At 39.5% G+C, this 17206-nt stretch overlaps 1 protein-coding gene and 1 long non-coding RNA gene across 4 annotated transcripts in view; one reads left to right on the top strand and one right to left on the bottom strand.

The window, feature by feature from the left end:
- The window catches only part of LOC114931064 (uncharacterized), a 169565-nt gene that overhangs the window by 4561 nt on the left and 147798 nt on the right, over positions 1-17206 (bottom strand). The gene's annotated exons all lie outside the window — the stretch shown is intronic.
- The window catches only part of LOC114931062 (uncharacterized), a 252494-nt gene that overhangs the window by 106198 nt on the left and 129090 nt on the right, over positions 1-17206 (top strand). For all 3 annotated transcript variants that reach the window (XM_029302982.2, XM_085481011.1, XM_085481017.1), the window contains one exon: positions 17032-17186. In XM_029302982.2, the coding sequence (XP_029158815.1) occupies positions 17105-17186 (82 nt within the window). In that variant the 5' untranslated portion in view covers positions 17032-17104. The remainder of the gene's footprint in view (positions 1-17031; positions 17187-17206) is intronic.

Below are 17206 nucleotides of genomic sequence, written 5' to 3'. Positions count from 1 at the left end.
ATATACATATAGGCTTCCTCGATATCTGTATGACCCGGCCGTTTCCAATGAATTCGATTCGAAATCCGATTTTTTGTAATGAATCCATTCAGTCGAGCGATTTGGTGAATAAAAATTCCTAGAGCGCTACGCGCGATCAGAGCTTGCCTTTGAATTGAATGTTATTCGACGATTTCAGTGACGACTTATTTTTTTAAAACCGCGCGCACATCGAAACTATTTTCGAAGGCTGTCAATTATCTATAACATTTATCCACGATTTGGTAGCTCGTCATTTTCGAGTTTTATAGTTTACACGATTGAAAATAATCGATACTCTCATAGTGGATACAGTTCTTTGAAAACAGAAATGAAACAATAATAACGAAGAAAACTGGCAAAAAACTTTATATTTTACGCTTTATACGCAAGCAAATTATACGCAAAGATGGAAGGTGGTTAATTGTAATGAACTAAAAAAGAAAACATACCGCGCTATCAACTAACTTTACATCACAGATAACTTCATAAAATCTTCTTTAAGTAAAATAGGTACGAAACTTCCCTTTACGAGCATTACTCACCTTAGAAACTTAAAACTAGTTCATGCAGAAGAGTGTTGAGTTGTGACTATCGGGCCGGATAAATTTTCTCCCGCCAGCCTCGATATTTCGTCGCTCGAAAAACAATCTCGCATGTGTCACACACATTACATGTTTTAACATTTTCATATTATAAAATAATTTACAGCGTTATATATTGTTGACAGTTATTATACTTTAATATTGTATTTATGAGATAATTACGCGGACAAAATAATAAAGTTTTGTATTTTCAAACGACAATTTAGCGATAATTAAAGCGCTAAATTTTTAATTAAAAAACTAGAATTTTATATATAATATTTCATATATATATATTATTTTTTAATATATATACTTAATAATATATATTTAAAAATTATATATTAAAATAAAATTCTGTAAACGGAATATATCTCGGATGAAATAATATCTGAACTACAGTTGTTATATCCTTGACAAATTTAATTAGCAAATATAAAATATTCTTGTTAATTTTGTCATTTTCTTCTCTGGATAATAAATTCTATTTCAGATAAATTCATTATTACATTATATATTTTAAGCTTAGAGAATATCTCTTTATTTTCCAACTACATGTAGATGTTACAGTTTTAACTTTGTATTTCGCGCAGCGAAAGATATTCTCACAAACAACGTTTTTTTTTTTTTTTTTTTTTTCACAAACTTCATAAAACTTTATAAAACTAATGAAATAGAAAGCTGCGTGCACTCGCGTATACTCATCATAACTACGTTCAACTGCGAAACAAACGAACTGGCCAATTCGGCCGCTTTGCTCGCTCTCTCCTCCCCCGCGTATTCGGTTTGAGGGATTAATAACAAAAAACACAACGCTAGAATTTGTCAGTGGAGGGACGCGTGTAAGAGGGAATGGTTCATATTGATCAAATGCTGTTCTAGTTTTCGCGCGCAATCGATAGCGGAGGCTACTCCTGTCCGATTTCTGTCCGGAACACGGTATCTCTGTCTCTCTTCCGGTGAACAAATCACGCGTCGCTTTGGTCCATATTGCGCCGCTGTTACACTCGCTGTCGTTGTTCTGCCGCTTGTCGTCTACAACGTTGATATTGTTGTTCCCGGGGAAGCCTAAAGCCGACAGAGACGCGAAGGTGCCATCGAATCGTTGGCTTTGTCGCGAAATTCTCTCTTGCATCCTCCTTACGTTAATTGGGAATACGCAAGTTTCGCAAACGATCGACGACACCAGCGCGAAACTTCTTCTCCCCATTCGCGACTCTCATAATTCTAAGATCCGATATATGTAAATTTATAATCACGTGAATTTTACATGGACCGCGTGAAAACCGTCCCTCCTTTCTCCGTGAAATTAGAATGTTGTCGTATACGGGAGAGCGGCAAGATTAATTGCGGCAACGTCTTAACGGTCGTTACCGTCCAATCGAGGAGGTTAAAAAAGAAAAGTTGATCCCTCGACTTATCGCGTACCGCATCTAATGTTATTAATGACCCTTGCGATCGATCGACGTCGTCGATAATTAAGAAGGTTTAATCTAGACATTTTCGAGGAAGTAACGTTCGATGTATTCCGGATATTGAAGACCGGCTGGACTGTTTTATCGATTCGGCCGCATTTTTTCTTTCATAAAAAGTCTCAGAAATAGGGGCTTCGAACTTTTTGCGCTGAGAAAAATAATGGAATTAATTAACAATTCGTGCTGTAATCCATTATATCGCCTCTCGATTAAAAAATATTCAGATGAGAGAGATATCCAATCGAAACTCGTCATTCATATTCTCAGAGAGAAATATTGATAAAATTAAAAAAAAAAAAACAGATTGTAAACAGCAGGTATTAAACATTTGAATAAAAATCGAAGTAAAAATTTAAATAAACAAAAACATAGCCGCATGATCGTCGCGCAGTTGCAGATGTCAGTGCATGCATTATTTATACACGCTTGCAGACGCGAGATAAATAAAGAATTCACACGATCGACGTACGTATACACCTCTCCCACGTCACACGACTACAGCATATTATCCGGCAGCGTGCATCTGTCTCTCTCTCTTTCTCTCTCTTTCTCTTTCCGGATGTTGAAACTTCTTCCAGCCAGCGCAGCGGCGAGATCCGGTCGACGTGATAACCAAAGATCGATCGCACGAATACGACTTGACTCGGGTTCGTTTGCGAGTCCCATTAATTTTCGCCGCCTCTGACGGCGGTCTCCGACCGCCAATTATCTTGCAGTCTGACTTCCATCATTAACGACCTCCGATTTCTTGCGCCGTCTCGCGCGCGCGGTCATCAACTACCACGATTTCATGACTTTACGTGAGATGGTACGGACACCGGTTTCTCTCTCTCTTTCTCTCTCGGAAACTGATACCGCTTGTCCAAGACGGATGGACGTTGGCGTTGGAGGGTGGCTTTATCGGCCGGCTCGAAATCCTTATCTGTCCGAAGGGTTAATCTCGGCGGATCCCTCTCTCGCGCGTTCTCTCGCCCTTATCTTCCTCTAGCCTTAGATCTAATATAACATTTCCAACGGGTTGACATTATGCCGGGGCTGTACAACGACGACGAGCGACATCGGCATCGTTATTTGTGTCGCCGGTTCCTTGTCGATTTCTCAATAAATCTCAATGTTACCATATTTTCATCCGTCCTCTCCTTCTCGTTTCCCAAAATGTCAAAGTCCTTTCTTATAATTTTTTTCCTCTTTTCCCTTCATTTTTTTTTGTACATTTTTCTATACTCTGACTCTGTATTGTTATAAAAAAAATGTAGACAAATTCTTACGAAAGATAATCGTTTTAAGGACGTTTACTAATTTCCGGCTTGATATTGGCTTGGTTTTAGAGTCTATCGCAAACTACCGGTTTAGGAAACAGCAATTGGCGCGATCGATGCCAATGCGGGGATCGTTCCTCGGAAACTCGAACTCTAGCTTTTCGTCTTGCAGCTTCCTGCCGCTTTCCACGTGAACGCCTGTTATGCCAGCGAATTGCTTTCCATCGCGGCGATAACTATCAAAACTCCGCGAAAGCGTTTCGTAGAAACTGGATTTTTAGAAACTGCGGGCACCCGGGGAAAAGCTTGCGCGAGAGAGAGAACTCAGATTTCACGTTATGAGCGTTACAAACCAATAGAAACTGGAGATAAAGCCGAGATCCATAAATCGTATCTTAAGCCGAGTTATATTCAAGTGTAACTCCCGAAAATAAGAGAAGCCGACGCCCGGATCAGATAACAGATGGCGGCTATTTTAAACTACCGCTCGAAATACACGCATTCTTCGTAAAATTCCTCCGCTAGGATTCTTCCCCTCGAAATCATAGTAGTTTCCCAAATCCCTGGTAGTAGAGGATCGACCTATACGCGTCCCATCTCGCCGACAACGACAGAATTAAAGCTCCCGACACCGTGAAAAAATACGAGGCGAAAAGCATCGCAAATATCCTTCTCCAGGAGCCCGCTGTAAATTGGTACACATCGTGTATACTCTTTTCGCCCGGGCCAAAGCCCGATTTGCTGGCGTAGGCGTAAGCTGATTTCGGCGTCTGGCTCGGCTTCGACGAGCAGCAGCGGCTCTCACCGTTCTTGCCCTCGTATACTACGTATAGCTCGTTTTGCGGATTGGAATACGCTCCGGGCTGATACGACGTCCGATTCGAATTACGATCCGCGACCGTGCAAACTCTCTCGCTCTCCGAACCAGGGTAGCGAGAGCTCTCCCCGATATATTCTCGCCCTCGCCTCGCTGTAAAATCATATCTCACGATCGATTCCCGCAGCCTTGCATCCGCAAGCTGTACCGCATATTCGGTGAATCGCTATAGTTCCGAGGTGTAACGTGAGAGAGAGAGAGAAAAGTTCAGAATCGATAGCGAGAGCTATTAATATCGGAGGAACATCGTCCACGGTAGACATTTATCGCTAGATGCTTATTTATAAGTCTAATAAGAGTTTTTTTTATACCCTTTACATGACGATTTGTTTTATATTGGGAGAATCGAATTCTTTTAGCGCAATTCTCCTTTGCGAGCAAATGTAATACTTTGATTATTTTAATTATTATGGACAAGTATAACGGATCTATAATACACAGTAGGAAAATTATGTTTATTTTACACAAATTTATTTTAAATTATTATTTTGTGTCTCCATTTAACATATATCCATATGTTAAATTTCCGTAGACCGTTTGGAACATCTGTGATGTCTGCTAAATTTTCAACTGTGTATACTTAATAATATGTTCGATCAAAAATACACGACTGCACTTTTTTAACGCTACGTCGAAAAGAGGAAGCTGCACGCGAGCTCATACGAAGATTTCAAGATTGACATCGGAGAAAAAATGCGAATTCTAATTATAACTTTCTAATACAACCGACAAAGTTGCAAAACAATAATGTTGCGAGGCGCGGCTTAAAACATGTGCGGGGGGCGATTAGTGGCGAGATAAGAGCACAAGCAACATACGCTATCGGATTTACAGCTTAATGTATAGTGAAGGATAAAAACTTTAGGGCGGAAACGTAGTGGCTCTACACAGGACGCGCAAATGTGCATCAAACTGCGAGAATTATGTAACTACCTATGTAGAAATAGCGCAAAACATTCCAGAAACTTGCAAAGTTTCCAACAACATTCGTGTTACCGGCCCGGCACTTCGTGTCAGTAAATGTAACGAGTTCCGCAGTTTCTCTCTCCGTTCAATTTTCCGTCTCTCTCTCTCTCTCTCTCTTTCTTCCCATCTTCCCGTCTCCTTCCTATCGACCACTGACTCGAAAGCAAGTCGAGAGAAGAGACGCACTGACTTAATTAGATGTCAAAATAAAAATAGACAGGAAACGTCAATCAGAAGCTCGCGATATATATAAAATTACTAAGTCAATGATAAATAAAAGATATTTTTCTCAAGCACAATATATAATTATATCTGTCTCTGTAAATAAAAGATTTGCATATCGTTTTGTTAATTTAGATTGACTCAAATTGAGATAAATATATATATATATATATATATGTATATCACAGATTTAGAGAATTTTATTTTGATGATTCATGTTCTAGTTTTATTATTTTACATGATTTTAAACTGCAAATGTCAAAAAAGTAGGAAATAGCGTGTCCGATATACTAAATAAGAAATGTTTTTTTTTACATTAATTATCAGATATATCAGATGTCACATGTCGTTTCGAATAATATTGCAAAAATATCTTGACCTAAAATTTTGGCGTGTGTCTCTAAAATAATATACATCAAACGTACATTTCATTTCGCGTATGTTCGCTAACATTTAAAGTCTCACATTATCCAATATTTCCAACTGACATCATAATAAATTATAAAATGTCGCATTCGTGCGACGTGTAAGAAAAGTGTCCTGGAAATGTCACATTCGCCGGAAACTCGGTCAGTACTCGGCAGTGAATGTAATGAGTTTTATACTCCTCCTCTTCTCTCCATCCACTTTCCGTCTCTCTCGATCTTTTCCCGCGAGGCTTTTCGCTGCCGCCTCGAGGCTCGAAAGAGAATCAGCGCGCTGACTTAATTAGGCGTCGAAGTGGAATTAGGAGTCAACAATGGGGTCCACCGCCTCTCTCCGTTCTGTCTCCTTTCTTTCTCTTAGCTCTCCAGCTTTTCCAGCTTTTTTCCGTGACAAACTTCCCTCTTCGCTATCTCGCCGATTCTATCTTACCGCAGGAATCGGACACACACACACACTCTTTCTCTCCTCTCGTAGGTTCATCCTGTCCCGCAGACCAGACCACGCTTCGTGGATCCTTTTCGCCTTGTCTTTAGTCCTACCCTCTTACTCGCGGTCGAAATTGCGGTTACCAACCGCGCTCTAGGTATCTAGGAAATCACGAAGAGAGCTTTACCTTTCGCTCACTCGACACGGGAGAGGAAGGAGAATCGAAGGAAGAACGTGTAAGCCGATTTCCAGCTGGCGCTCGATACTCGGCCAGGTTGCCGCGGTGAAACAAAGTGAACGCGAACAGATACCGTTGCATCTTTTACTTTATCTGATGATTTATTTACCACCGATCGCGCGCGGATGCACGCCGCGATAAATTATCTATGATTCGCCGGGATACGCTTCCAAAAACCGTAACCAATGTAAGTTGTCAAAGATACATAGCAACGAAATTTCTAACGTCAACTGTGACTTTCTTTCAAATTTTTAGCATTCAAACGAATAATTAAAGATATCGATACGTGACTGAAAACGAGAGATGTGTGTGGGAGAGATTCTTAAGAATTGAAAATTATTAAATTAAGCTTTTACACGATTCTCGATAGCATAAATAGTATCTCAGTTATTTTTTTCATCGACCGCATCGCGTCGATGCTGTTTTATAAAACACCTAGACTTTGACTTAAACCCTCTGTACACAAAGACGTTTGGATACCCGAGAGAAGAGAGCCGGAGGCAAGTTGTATCGGAATAAGCCGATTTTAGAAGGTCTTCTCGCGGGGAATATCTGATTCGTTTTCGGACCGCATCGAACGACCTGCTGACTCTGTCGAAAAATGACTATATATCTCCCGTCCAACGATGTGGCCGAAGACGTATGCAAACTTATACGTCGGAAAAACCTCGAAATTTTCTTTCCCGTTCAGCCTCATACATACGGAGGACATGTTACTTTTATGTAACACCGGTTCTTTCGCCTTTATTGCCGTCCACTGTGTACAATTTATCTAAATACAAGAAATATTATAGTATCGAAAGTTCGTGGATTTCCAATATTGCGTATGCATATCGTCCTTTAATTTTATACAGATATATTAAGAAATAATATATATAATAATTTTTGTATATATATATTTAATATATACAATTAATATATATTTCTGTTGTTTTGCTGATATCATTATTTGTATTTGAGAAGGAAGAAGAATATAAAAAAGTATTTAAAATCTTAATGTTACGTCTGTCGAAAATAAATGTTGAAAAATGTTTTTATTTATTTTTATTAGCCGAATCATGTAATACTTACACCTCGTGAATTTCAGAATCGCGAGTACGCTTTTCGCGGTTAAACGAACCGATCGCTAGAAGCGCGGTCAAATCTCTCGCGAACGCGGCGTGCGAGCGAACGGCGCAATATGGGATCTCGAAGAGACGTTTGTTAAATGACTCGGCGCTCCGCGCAGACGGATGATGGATGAGGACGCGCGCCTGCCGGGTTTCTTCGCCCGTCCCGGTAACTCGGAAAAACGCGCGGCGCCGCCCTTACGCGGAATCCAATAAAACGAATTGGTGCCCGTACCCATACAACTCTCGCGATCGGGACGGAAATAAAGCATCCGGATAAAAGCACCTTTGACAGGAGCGCGGTAAGCTGAAGCGCGCGCGAATCGCCCAAGTCTTGAACCGATCTCGAGAGATGACTGACTATCATTTTTATTTCACCGGTCATATCCGTCGACACCTTGCCTCGAGCTTTAAACTCTTACGCGCTTTCCACATATATTTGCAGAAATCGCTATATATATATTTTGTAGACTAGAAATATATGTATATTTTTTTTAATAAGGACACAATGATGGACACGTTGATGGATTTTAGCATTTTTATTTTTCATCATAATTCATATATATTAATCTCAAAATAATTTTATTAATTCTTACAAACACAGAAATGTTACAGCGCATTATATTCTATTATATTTTGTGCCAGATTTATATATTAATTCATATATATTAATCTCAAAATAATTTTATTAATTCTTACAAACACAGAAACGTTACAGTGCATTATATTCTATTATATTTTGTGCAGACAATTATAAGAAACAAAAATTTGGAAACTGCACGAAATTCAATTTACTGCCACTTTCTGGATCTTATAAGCCGCAATTTATTTTCTCGTTCTCGCTTTATATCGACAAACCTGAATAATTTCTCTCCGTGTTCTTTCCAATTTCATGTACGGAATCGCCAAGAATTTCTCGATTCCGCCACCGAGATCTTTGTCCCTTGCGATCGCGAGCGAGTCGGTGCAAGCCGCAGGAATACAATCAAGCGGCGTATACATTCTCGCGAATTAGATTTCCGTCTACGTCAACGGCCCCTTTTGTTTCGCCGCGCATGAAAGAACACGTCGGCGAAAGGTGGAAGAGGAAAGGGCGGCGAGTGCGCGCATCCCCTTTGCGGTGGTGAGACTTGGAAAGAAAAGGATAGAGAGAGGGAACAATTCTCTTGACAATTTGGCCTGGCGGTTCGCCAGCCGGCGAGACCAGTCGATTCAACTAATCTAAGTTGCTTAGCACGACTTCGTTCGACTCGCCTCACCACACCGTTGCCGCTAACACCACCCTCGTGGCCACCCTCGAGGAACTCTCCTTAGCTAAGTCGAAACTATTTCCTTCTCTCTCTCTCTCTCTCTCTCTCTCTTGCTCTTTCTCTTTTGGTGTCGACGGAAAACTGTACGTACGAGAAGTACGGATTTTTACGCACTTCCGCTCAACTGCACGCGTATCCGATTAGCCGTTTCGTTCTCCCGGAGTGTTCGACGCGATCGAAACTTTGCGCGCCTCTCTCATCCGAGGGGGCAGAATGCGCAGTCATGCATCGCTTTTTATTGCACGGTGTTCGCTCTCTTCGACATTTGCAATAAAAGAAAAAAAAAAGTCGATGGTCCGCGTGGCGAGAATAACTAACGATCCAAGAAACTCGTTTGTTTATCGACAACTTCCGCGCGATGAGTTGATTTTGTGTAAAATAGTCAGGATTTTTTTGATTGTATTTAATTGAAAAAATTGCAAAATTGTTTAAACTATAAAAATGCATTCTTTTTCTTTGACACTTTATACTTGCAGAAAATGTTGGTCTTCTTTTATCATCTTCTCGATTTACTGTACCGTTCCTTTGACACAATAGGAGTCCCGTTTCGCGACCAACAATCTCTTTTATAACTAGAATAAGTTTGCAATCGAACCTTCGAGAGTGCCCTATATACCTCGCGAGAGAGAAACGTTGCTATAACTCGTCCGAGACCGCTGTTTCTTACGACATAATTGGTTGCTGTGCGGAATTGGTTTCGTACTTCGAATCCGAGGGGGGAGAAACTTTACAGGTTTTCCCCATCCACGACATGACCTGATTTTCGATATACGCCTGTTAATTCTCTGTTCGAAGTAATCTCGAAACCGAAGGATCGGGAGGGATGTGTTTGGCGTGAAGCTTTAATGGCGATTACACGTATAAGTATAATCTGGTTGCACCCTCAACGTGTTGCAAATGCCCGTTAAGTACTAATGAGATGTGGAACAAATGAGTGTTTCAATGGAGATATTGAATAATGAACAATTTTTTATAGAAAAATAGTTATATAAATATAATTTTCAAAAATATGTTAATCGAGCTACAAATAATTTTCATTTCAAATTTCTTTTAACAATTTTATTTATTTTGTACAGATATATTATTAGACAATGGACAACCATATATATTTAACGTTTTATCTCATTTTTTCTGTTGATTAATATGAAATCTAGTGGAAAAATAAGATTAAAAATATGAAATGTAAATTACATAACAATATTAAATAAAGAAATTTAATTAAGATAATTTAAATTTAAATTAAAATGTATGGAGATTCTGGACCACCGCGTATATACTCTATATCGTTGAGAAAGTTTGTTGAATAAAGCGATTCTCGGAACAAAGCAGACTTTCGTAAATACATTAACAGAGCCAAATGTAAACATTGTCTGTTTACAACGCGGCGAAGATCGCTAAACGCTGCGTGAGAAAGGCACGGAGTTTTAGTCAGTTGATTGCCAACCTTTGAAGGGTCGAAACCAGTGCTTCTCCGAAAAGCAATTCGCAATCCAGAGAACGACATATGATTTGCTACGATATCTGATAAGTACTTCGTAGCATGAACATTTGTGTCTGACGGTCCCGATATTATTATTTGAACTTTATTATCTCTCATCATCGATATACCTTGGTGAATTTGCACCAGTTTTTTTTTATTACCATTTTTATATAATATTTATATTAATAAAAAGACACATTAATAGAAAGACGAACACATCCAACTGCGGTCTCTGTTATAAGGTTTATAAAAGTCTATTATTACATCTCATCATCGATATAACTTCGTGAATTAGCATCGTTTTTTTATTACAATTTTTATATAATATTTATAATAATAAAAAGACGCATTAATAGAAAGACGAACATATCCAACTGCGGTCTCTGTTATAAGGTTTATAAAAGTCTATTATTACATCTCATCATCGAAATAACTTCGTGAATTAGCATCGTTTTTTTATTACAATTTTTATATAATATTTATAATAATAAAAAGACGCATTAATAGAAAGACGAACATATCCAACTGCGGTCTCTGTTATAAGGTTTATAAAGTCTATTATTACATCTCATCATCGAAATAACTTCGTGAATTAGCATCGTTTTTTTCATTACAATTTTTATATAATATTTATATTAATAAAAAGACGAACATATCCAACTGCGGTCTCTGTTATAAGATTTATAAAATAAAATAATTATAACACGTCGATGTTGTCGCTCAAGATCTTCGACTTGAGAATTATCACTGCGAGAGCGAATCGGAGATTCGAGCGCGAGGGAGAGTTAGCGTCTCATCGGACTCTCAATTTGCGAGAGGCTGGAATGTCTGGCTCGCGCGGCTCTCCCTCTCGGTAGCCTTTATATACATAACATTTATATGTACATATACATGTATATATGCTTCCTGGTATTGGTGGATAGAGCGGATGGAGCGCGAGCAAAGCGGATGCTCTGAACTATATAACTTGATATCTGTTCGTCCCGCGGCGCCGTTATCGCTAGGGATGTACACGTAGTATCGAGGGAGGTAAGACTACCCTCTCTCGCGCTAACTGCTCGACAAACTAAGTTAACGTTTCTTACGATGTAATTGGCTCCACGCGGCACACGGAGAATCGCATACCTCGCGTCGCCGACGAAGGGATGTAGAACGGGATATTGGGAGGCGGAAGATTCGTCCTCGTCGATGCCGAGGAATCTGCATGGCACGAAACGACGAGTGGGAGAAAGGGTTGCGGAAATGCGTGCGGTAAATTGTACGTTCATTTACGTGGGATTCGAACGATACATGCGAGGGAGAGAAAGGGGTAATTACGGGAATGCGCGTGTTAACGATTGAAAGGCGAGAAGTCGAGACGATTGCGATGAACCACGACAATTTTAATCCCGACGCTTTTTTTTCGTCACGCATCGCTTTTAAATGTCTCTGAAGTATCGCTATTGTCATTAATCGTTCGATACACGCGAACAAATACGTAAAGTTTTATTGTATTATATATAAGATGCAATTTAATTCGACCAAAAACTGGCTATTTATTTATTGAAAATAAGTACACACTACGTTTCGACCCACATTGTGGTCCTTTTTAAGTGCTAGAATACAAAAATACGTAATTTGGCAAGCGAAATTAAGATTACATTAACATTAAATTTGATCTGTAATACATACTTGTTCTTATTCAGCAATTACATTAATTAAAAATAGAAACATGAAAGTTGTCCTGTCATATCGACAATCTGTTAGCTACTGTGACACAAAGCACTTAAAAAGGACCACAATGTGGGTCGAAAACGTAGTGTGTACTTATTTTCAATAAATGAATAGCCAGTTTTTGGTCGAATTAAAATTACATCTTATTATTTGTTAAAATTTTATCACTGGCAATCAACAATTAATTGTGAAGATTATATATAAGATTAAATAATTACAATGTTACTGCATATTATCAGTTTGCGTAAAATTAAAGAGAAAGACTAAAAAATTGTTTTAATGGTTTTTCTCATATAAAAGTTTTTGAGAAAGAGAAAATTAAAAGCGCGCGTTTCTAAATATTTATACCACGGAAAATGTAATGAGTATAAATGTTGGCGTTTACTTTCATGAAATAATAGAAACAGTAATTTTTATTTTGATATTATACTTAATATAATTTAAATACGCAGTTCTATATCGATTTTCGATTTTCCGCGTTTACCTTCCATAGAAGAGGGACAGAATTTCCACAAAGTCCGATAGAAAATGTTATCGGGCCGAGCGGAAACTAAATAATGTCACTTGAGCACATACTCTTCGAATATAAGTTAACGCGACTCAGCCAGTTCTAAAGGAGTTCTCGCGGAGCTTCGCGATCGTATCTTCTTCCTTCAGTTCATGAAAGTACGGTGGTCCGGCTTCATCGTCGTCGTCGGATCGTCCATCAAAGTTCCGAGCAAGTTTGCGTCTCGCGTCACAACATTGTCGTTCTTCCTCTCGATTCCGCCTTCCCGGTTTTTCCTTTTTTCGATGAGAGGAAGAATCGTTCGGAATCCACTGCGATAAACCAGTGCGATTCCGTTCTCTCTCTTTCTTCTTCGCCTTTTCCATATCTCCGCTAAACTTCTTTTCTCTCTTATCCCAATTTCCCCGCCACCCGTCCGTTTTTATTCCTCCGCTCTCTCGCACCCTGATCCTTTTTTCCCTCCATCTATACGCTTCGGCGATAATAACCGGCGAACCAACGGTGCAAATCTTCAATCTCGTTTGGCAAATGGCCGATCTCGAAGCTACGTTCGCCAGACGGGACAAAAGAAGAAGAAGAAGAAGTCCTTTCCCATATATGTCCGTAGCTGTGAGCCTGCGGAAATTTTCCGTTAGATAAGACCACATTGTTTGCCGGCGCGCAGCTTCCCTTCCGTTGCGTTGCTTTTCTTTTCTTTCCTGTTTTTTTTTTTTTCCCACATATCGCACGATTCTCCTTCAAATGCGTTCGACATCGTTTCCATCATTTACTATCCGCTCCGCGTTTTGGCGAACATCTACGCGAAGAAGAGAGATTTATAAGCGATGACACGTGAAAGTGGTCCATTTGCATCTCGCAAGCCGCTGAGCGTGACAGCGTATCGATTGTCCGTGAAGTATTTCCTTCGATTTTTAAGATGCCAGCATGCTATTTTAGACTGTTTTTTTTTTAGAACATTTTTGTAGCGAATAAATTCTGAGATTCTTTGAACGCGAATAATATTCTACGTCATATTAGGCGGCCTTTGAGAGAAGAAATTTCAAAGATTTGAAGATTTAGTAAGTCTGACGGTTTCTGATGTTATAGATCTCTTTTATTCTACACGCGCTTTTTCCAACTTGTTTAACGCACTTGTACAGTTATAATATTGCAAATATTTGATTTTACTTTGTCAGCATCGATCGGTAAAAGTGTTAGGTGGATCGTTATTTGGCGAAATATGCGTTTCAATGAGCTTTTGTTTAGATACTTCTCGACTTGGACGGATTCCATCAGTTCTTCTGGTTTCCAATTTGTCGCATCTCTTTCGATAATATCATTGCAATCGCGTCGCGCCAATATTGCAATCCCTCAGGTTCGTTCAAGGAATACAATTTGCGCGTTCAATAAGAAAACCGTCAAAGCGGAAGCTTCCCTGCGCTTCCGCGCGAAGCTGGCTTTAAAACGACAAGGATGTGCCAGGGGAAGAAACAATGTTGTTGGACGGTCTTATCTCTTGCTTTCCGTCTTTCTCGCCTCTCTTTCTTCCTTCTCAGCCTGTTATTCTTTGTCTTCTAAACATACGATGCAGCAGGTAAACGTTGAACCAACATTGTAAATTTCCGGCATTGTTTGGAAGCCGACTAGATCCCAGAATCCACCTGTATTGTCACGTAAAACGAGAGGAAAAGGATGTTTAAAACGTCAGTTGTATCGAAACTGTTGGAATATCTGGCGCAATATAGATGATATTTTATAGCGATTTTCTCTCTTTCTCTCTGATGCACGTTTCTACCAAATATATGGTAAATTCAAATTTTTTGCTCACAACGTAATACGTCTATTCTAATATATTACGAGCACTTTTTATCTTTTGTGAAATACAAATATATATATAAAATTTAATATTAACGATATGTAACTTTAGATATTTTGTATTGAATATTATACAAAAAAATCAGAACATTTACGTATGCTGCAGATTTTATCCTTGCTTTTTTCGTCATTTTATTATCAAGTATAGATATTCATATTAAATTTTTCACAACAAATTCTCTCTTTCTGTCATATGATATTTTACACAAGAGGATACGAGATCTCTTTAATTTTATTCACGGCATGTTGTTGCGATGAAAGGCTCGTCTTAATCTTTGTGTTCATTTGCGATGCGTAATGTCGAGGAAAAAGTAGAAATGTAACAGTAATGACTTACCGCAAGTTGCGATTTGAACTCGTTGTGCTATGAAAGCCATAAAAATTTTTCCGCGCAAATATTGCGACAGCAAAATCAACTCTCTCTGAAATGAAATTAGCTTTTCATTCCCAAGTTCTATTTTCGGTCCTCGCTTGTAGTCCTGGCAGATATAATCTCTTTCTCTCTCTTCTCTCTCTCTCTCTCTCTCTCTCTCTCTCTCTCTCTCTCCCAGATTTTAATTTAACTTTATTATCGTCTTAATTATTCGCTGCATTAGTTAGTAGGAAAATTATTTTTGTCGCACAACGGATGTCGCAATTAGTTACTCGGCGAAATAATTTCCATCTGGCTTTGAATGTTATTCGGCATTTCTTTGCCTGTTCTCTGAACGTACATTTTGCCTAGTGATATTTTTCATTTTCACGCGTTGATATACAGAAAGGAAAAATTCAATCGAACTTATTTATTGTACATCGCATTTCCTTAGCATTTATATACATATATTTTTTTCGCTCTCTCCGTTTTATCTCGTAATATTTATCCAATAACTTAATTACCGGAAGATTCTCGCTTGATGTTACTGATATTGAATATTTACCTGCTACACGACATTTCAAAGCGGGAAATGTACATATTCATGTATGTTGATATCATCCTGTGTCAAAGCTGCGAATCTAACGTCTACTCAGAATCGATCAAACGCTTATAAGCTGCGCGCGCGAGGAGAACTAAAAAGATATTGAAAATATGTAGTGAAAGCATTGCACGCGTATGTCGTAAAAAGCGACGCACGATATAACAAGTTTTCGTTGCTAGCCATGACAAAAAGAGAGAATTTGATATGAAAAAGCTCGCGGTACCCAAATAAAATTGTTCGCCTGTAATCGAGTCCTTGAGAGGAAAAGCTGCGTCGTGGAAAATCCCGAACACCGATATTCGTCGGTTGTGCATACGTCGCGTTTCCTTTTACAAAACTGCCTGCATGGCAAATCTTACAAATGACGCGTAAGAGAAAAAAATATTTCTAATATGATTTATGTATATTGCGGATAATTAAACAAATTTTCCTATTTATATAAAATTACTTTCTAAATAATATCTTCGAAAGAGCGTAATCTTCGCAATATATTAAATAACTTTGCAGTCGAATTATCGCATTCAAATAAGAAAGCTCAAGCTGCTCGGTTCTAAATTCGTCGAAGAGTAAAGAATTCTTCGAGTCGTAAAAATTCTTTCACATATAAAATCTGAATACATATACGGCGATCTATTAATATTCCCGATGCGGTGTCGTGCGTGAGGATCGTTTCTCACAGGAAAAACCATAGAAATCATCGTCGCGTTTTCGCGTAAAAAGCTCGAGTGTCACGCCGGCTGATGCTTTTCGTCGCGAGGCGAACGCTTGACGAATTCGGGGTGACAAGAGGGCGGGATACACGAAACGCCGGAGAATATGGGCGAATTTAATTTCTACGTAACATTACACCTTAGGAGCCTCGCCACCGGCGCCATTGTGCGCGCGCCTTCGGGAGTCGGCCGCGAAGAGACACTCGATCGCAGGACTCCATTTGCGGTTTAGCATAATGGAAACCCAACGCGCCCCGGGGACCATCTCTGCCTCCCCCTTCAACCCCCCTCCCGGACGTTTCGCCTCGCCTTCTGAATCTACTTCGTTCTCGTATTCTCTCTCCGGCTCTCTATGTGCTTGCGCGACCTAAGAATAGGCGAGGATATAAGTAAGCCGAGAGAGAGAGAGAGAGAGAAAACATGGCGAGAAAGATAACCCGGTATTCTGTCCCGTCGTTCCATTCAACGTCAGGCACGGGCCGCTGGTCATCTCGAATGAGAGAACGAGTAATCGTTCCGCTTCTCTCATTGTCAGCTGTGCGAATGTCAGTTGATTTTTACTCGAGATGTCACTACATAGTATTTTCAAAGACAAAAGATTTGTTCTTGTCTGACGTTTCAAAGAGGGATGAATCGTCACCAGTATCTACGGATGAAAGAATAGCACACATTAATTTGTTTTATTAACAGTATACCAAAAGTAATTACTATTAACGATGCTGGTCGTTCCAGTTTCGAAATCTTGATTATACAATGCAAAGAAATCTCCTCATACGATAAATACTAATATGTCATGGCTCGATGATCGCCATCGGTCTTACTCTAAAAGCGACTCGCTTTTTGCGAGATTTATTTCCACTGGCGAAACCGAGCCTTACGTCTTATCTTTTATTCTTACAGAGAGGCTGTGATGAGGGAAGTCGGCTAAGAAGAGCCCGTGTCGCGCAAGCGCCGGTAGAGGAGTATAGGAAAGATGCCGCTTTCCTCGAGAGTCTTATTAAGCCCGCTGCTGCTTCTAATCATCGCAGGAAGCACCGGCGCCTCCCGGCCAGGAGGTAAGAAACCTCCCTCGTGT

The sequence above is a fragment of the Nylanderia fulva genome, unplaced genomic scaffold (genome assembly GCF_048542155.1).
Source record: "Nylanderia fulva isolate GAGA-0341 unplaced genomic scaffold, ASM4854215v1 Scaffold1, whole genome shotgun sequence".
Classification (NCBI taxonomy): Eukaryota; Metazoa; Arthropoda; class Insecta; order Hymenoptera; family Formicidae; genus Nylanderia; species Nylanderia fulva.
Note: the sequence above shows the minus strand (reverse complement) of the source record. Positions and strands in the feature narration are given on the sequence as shown.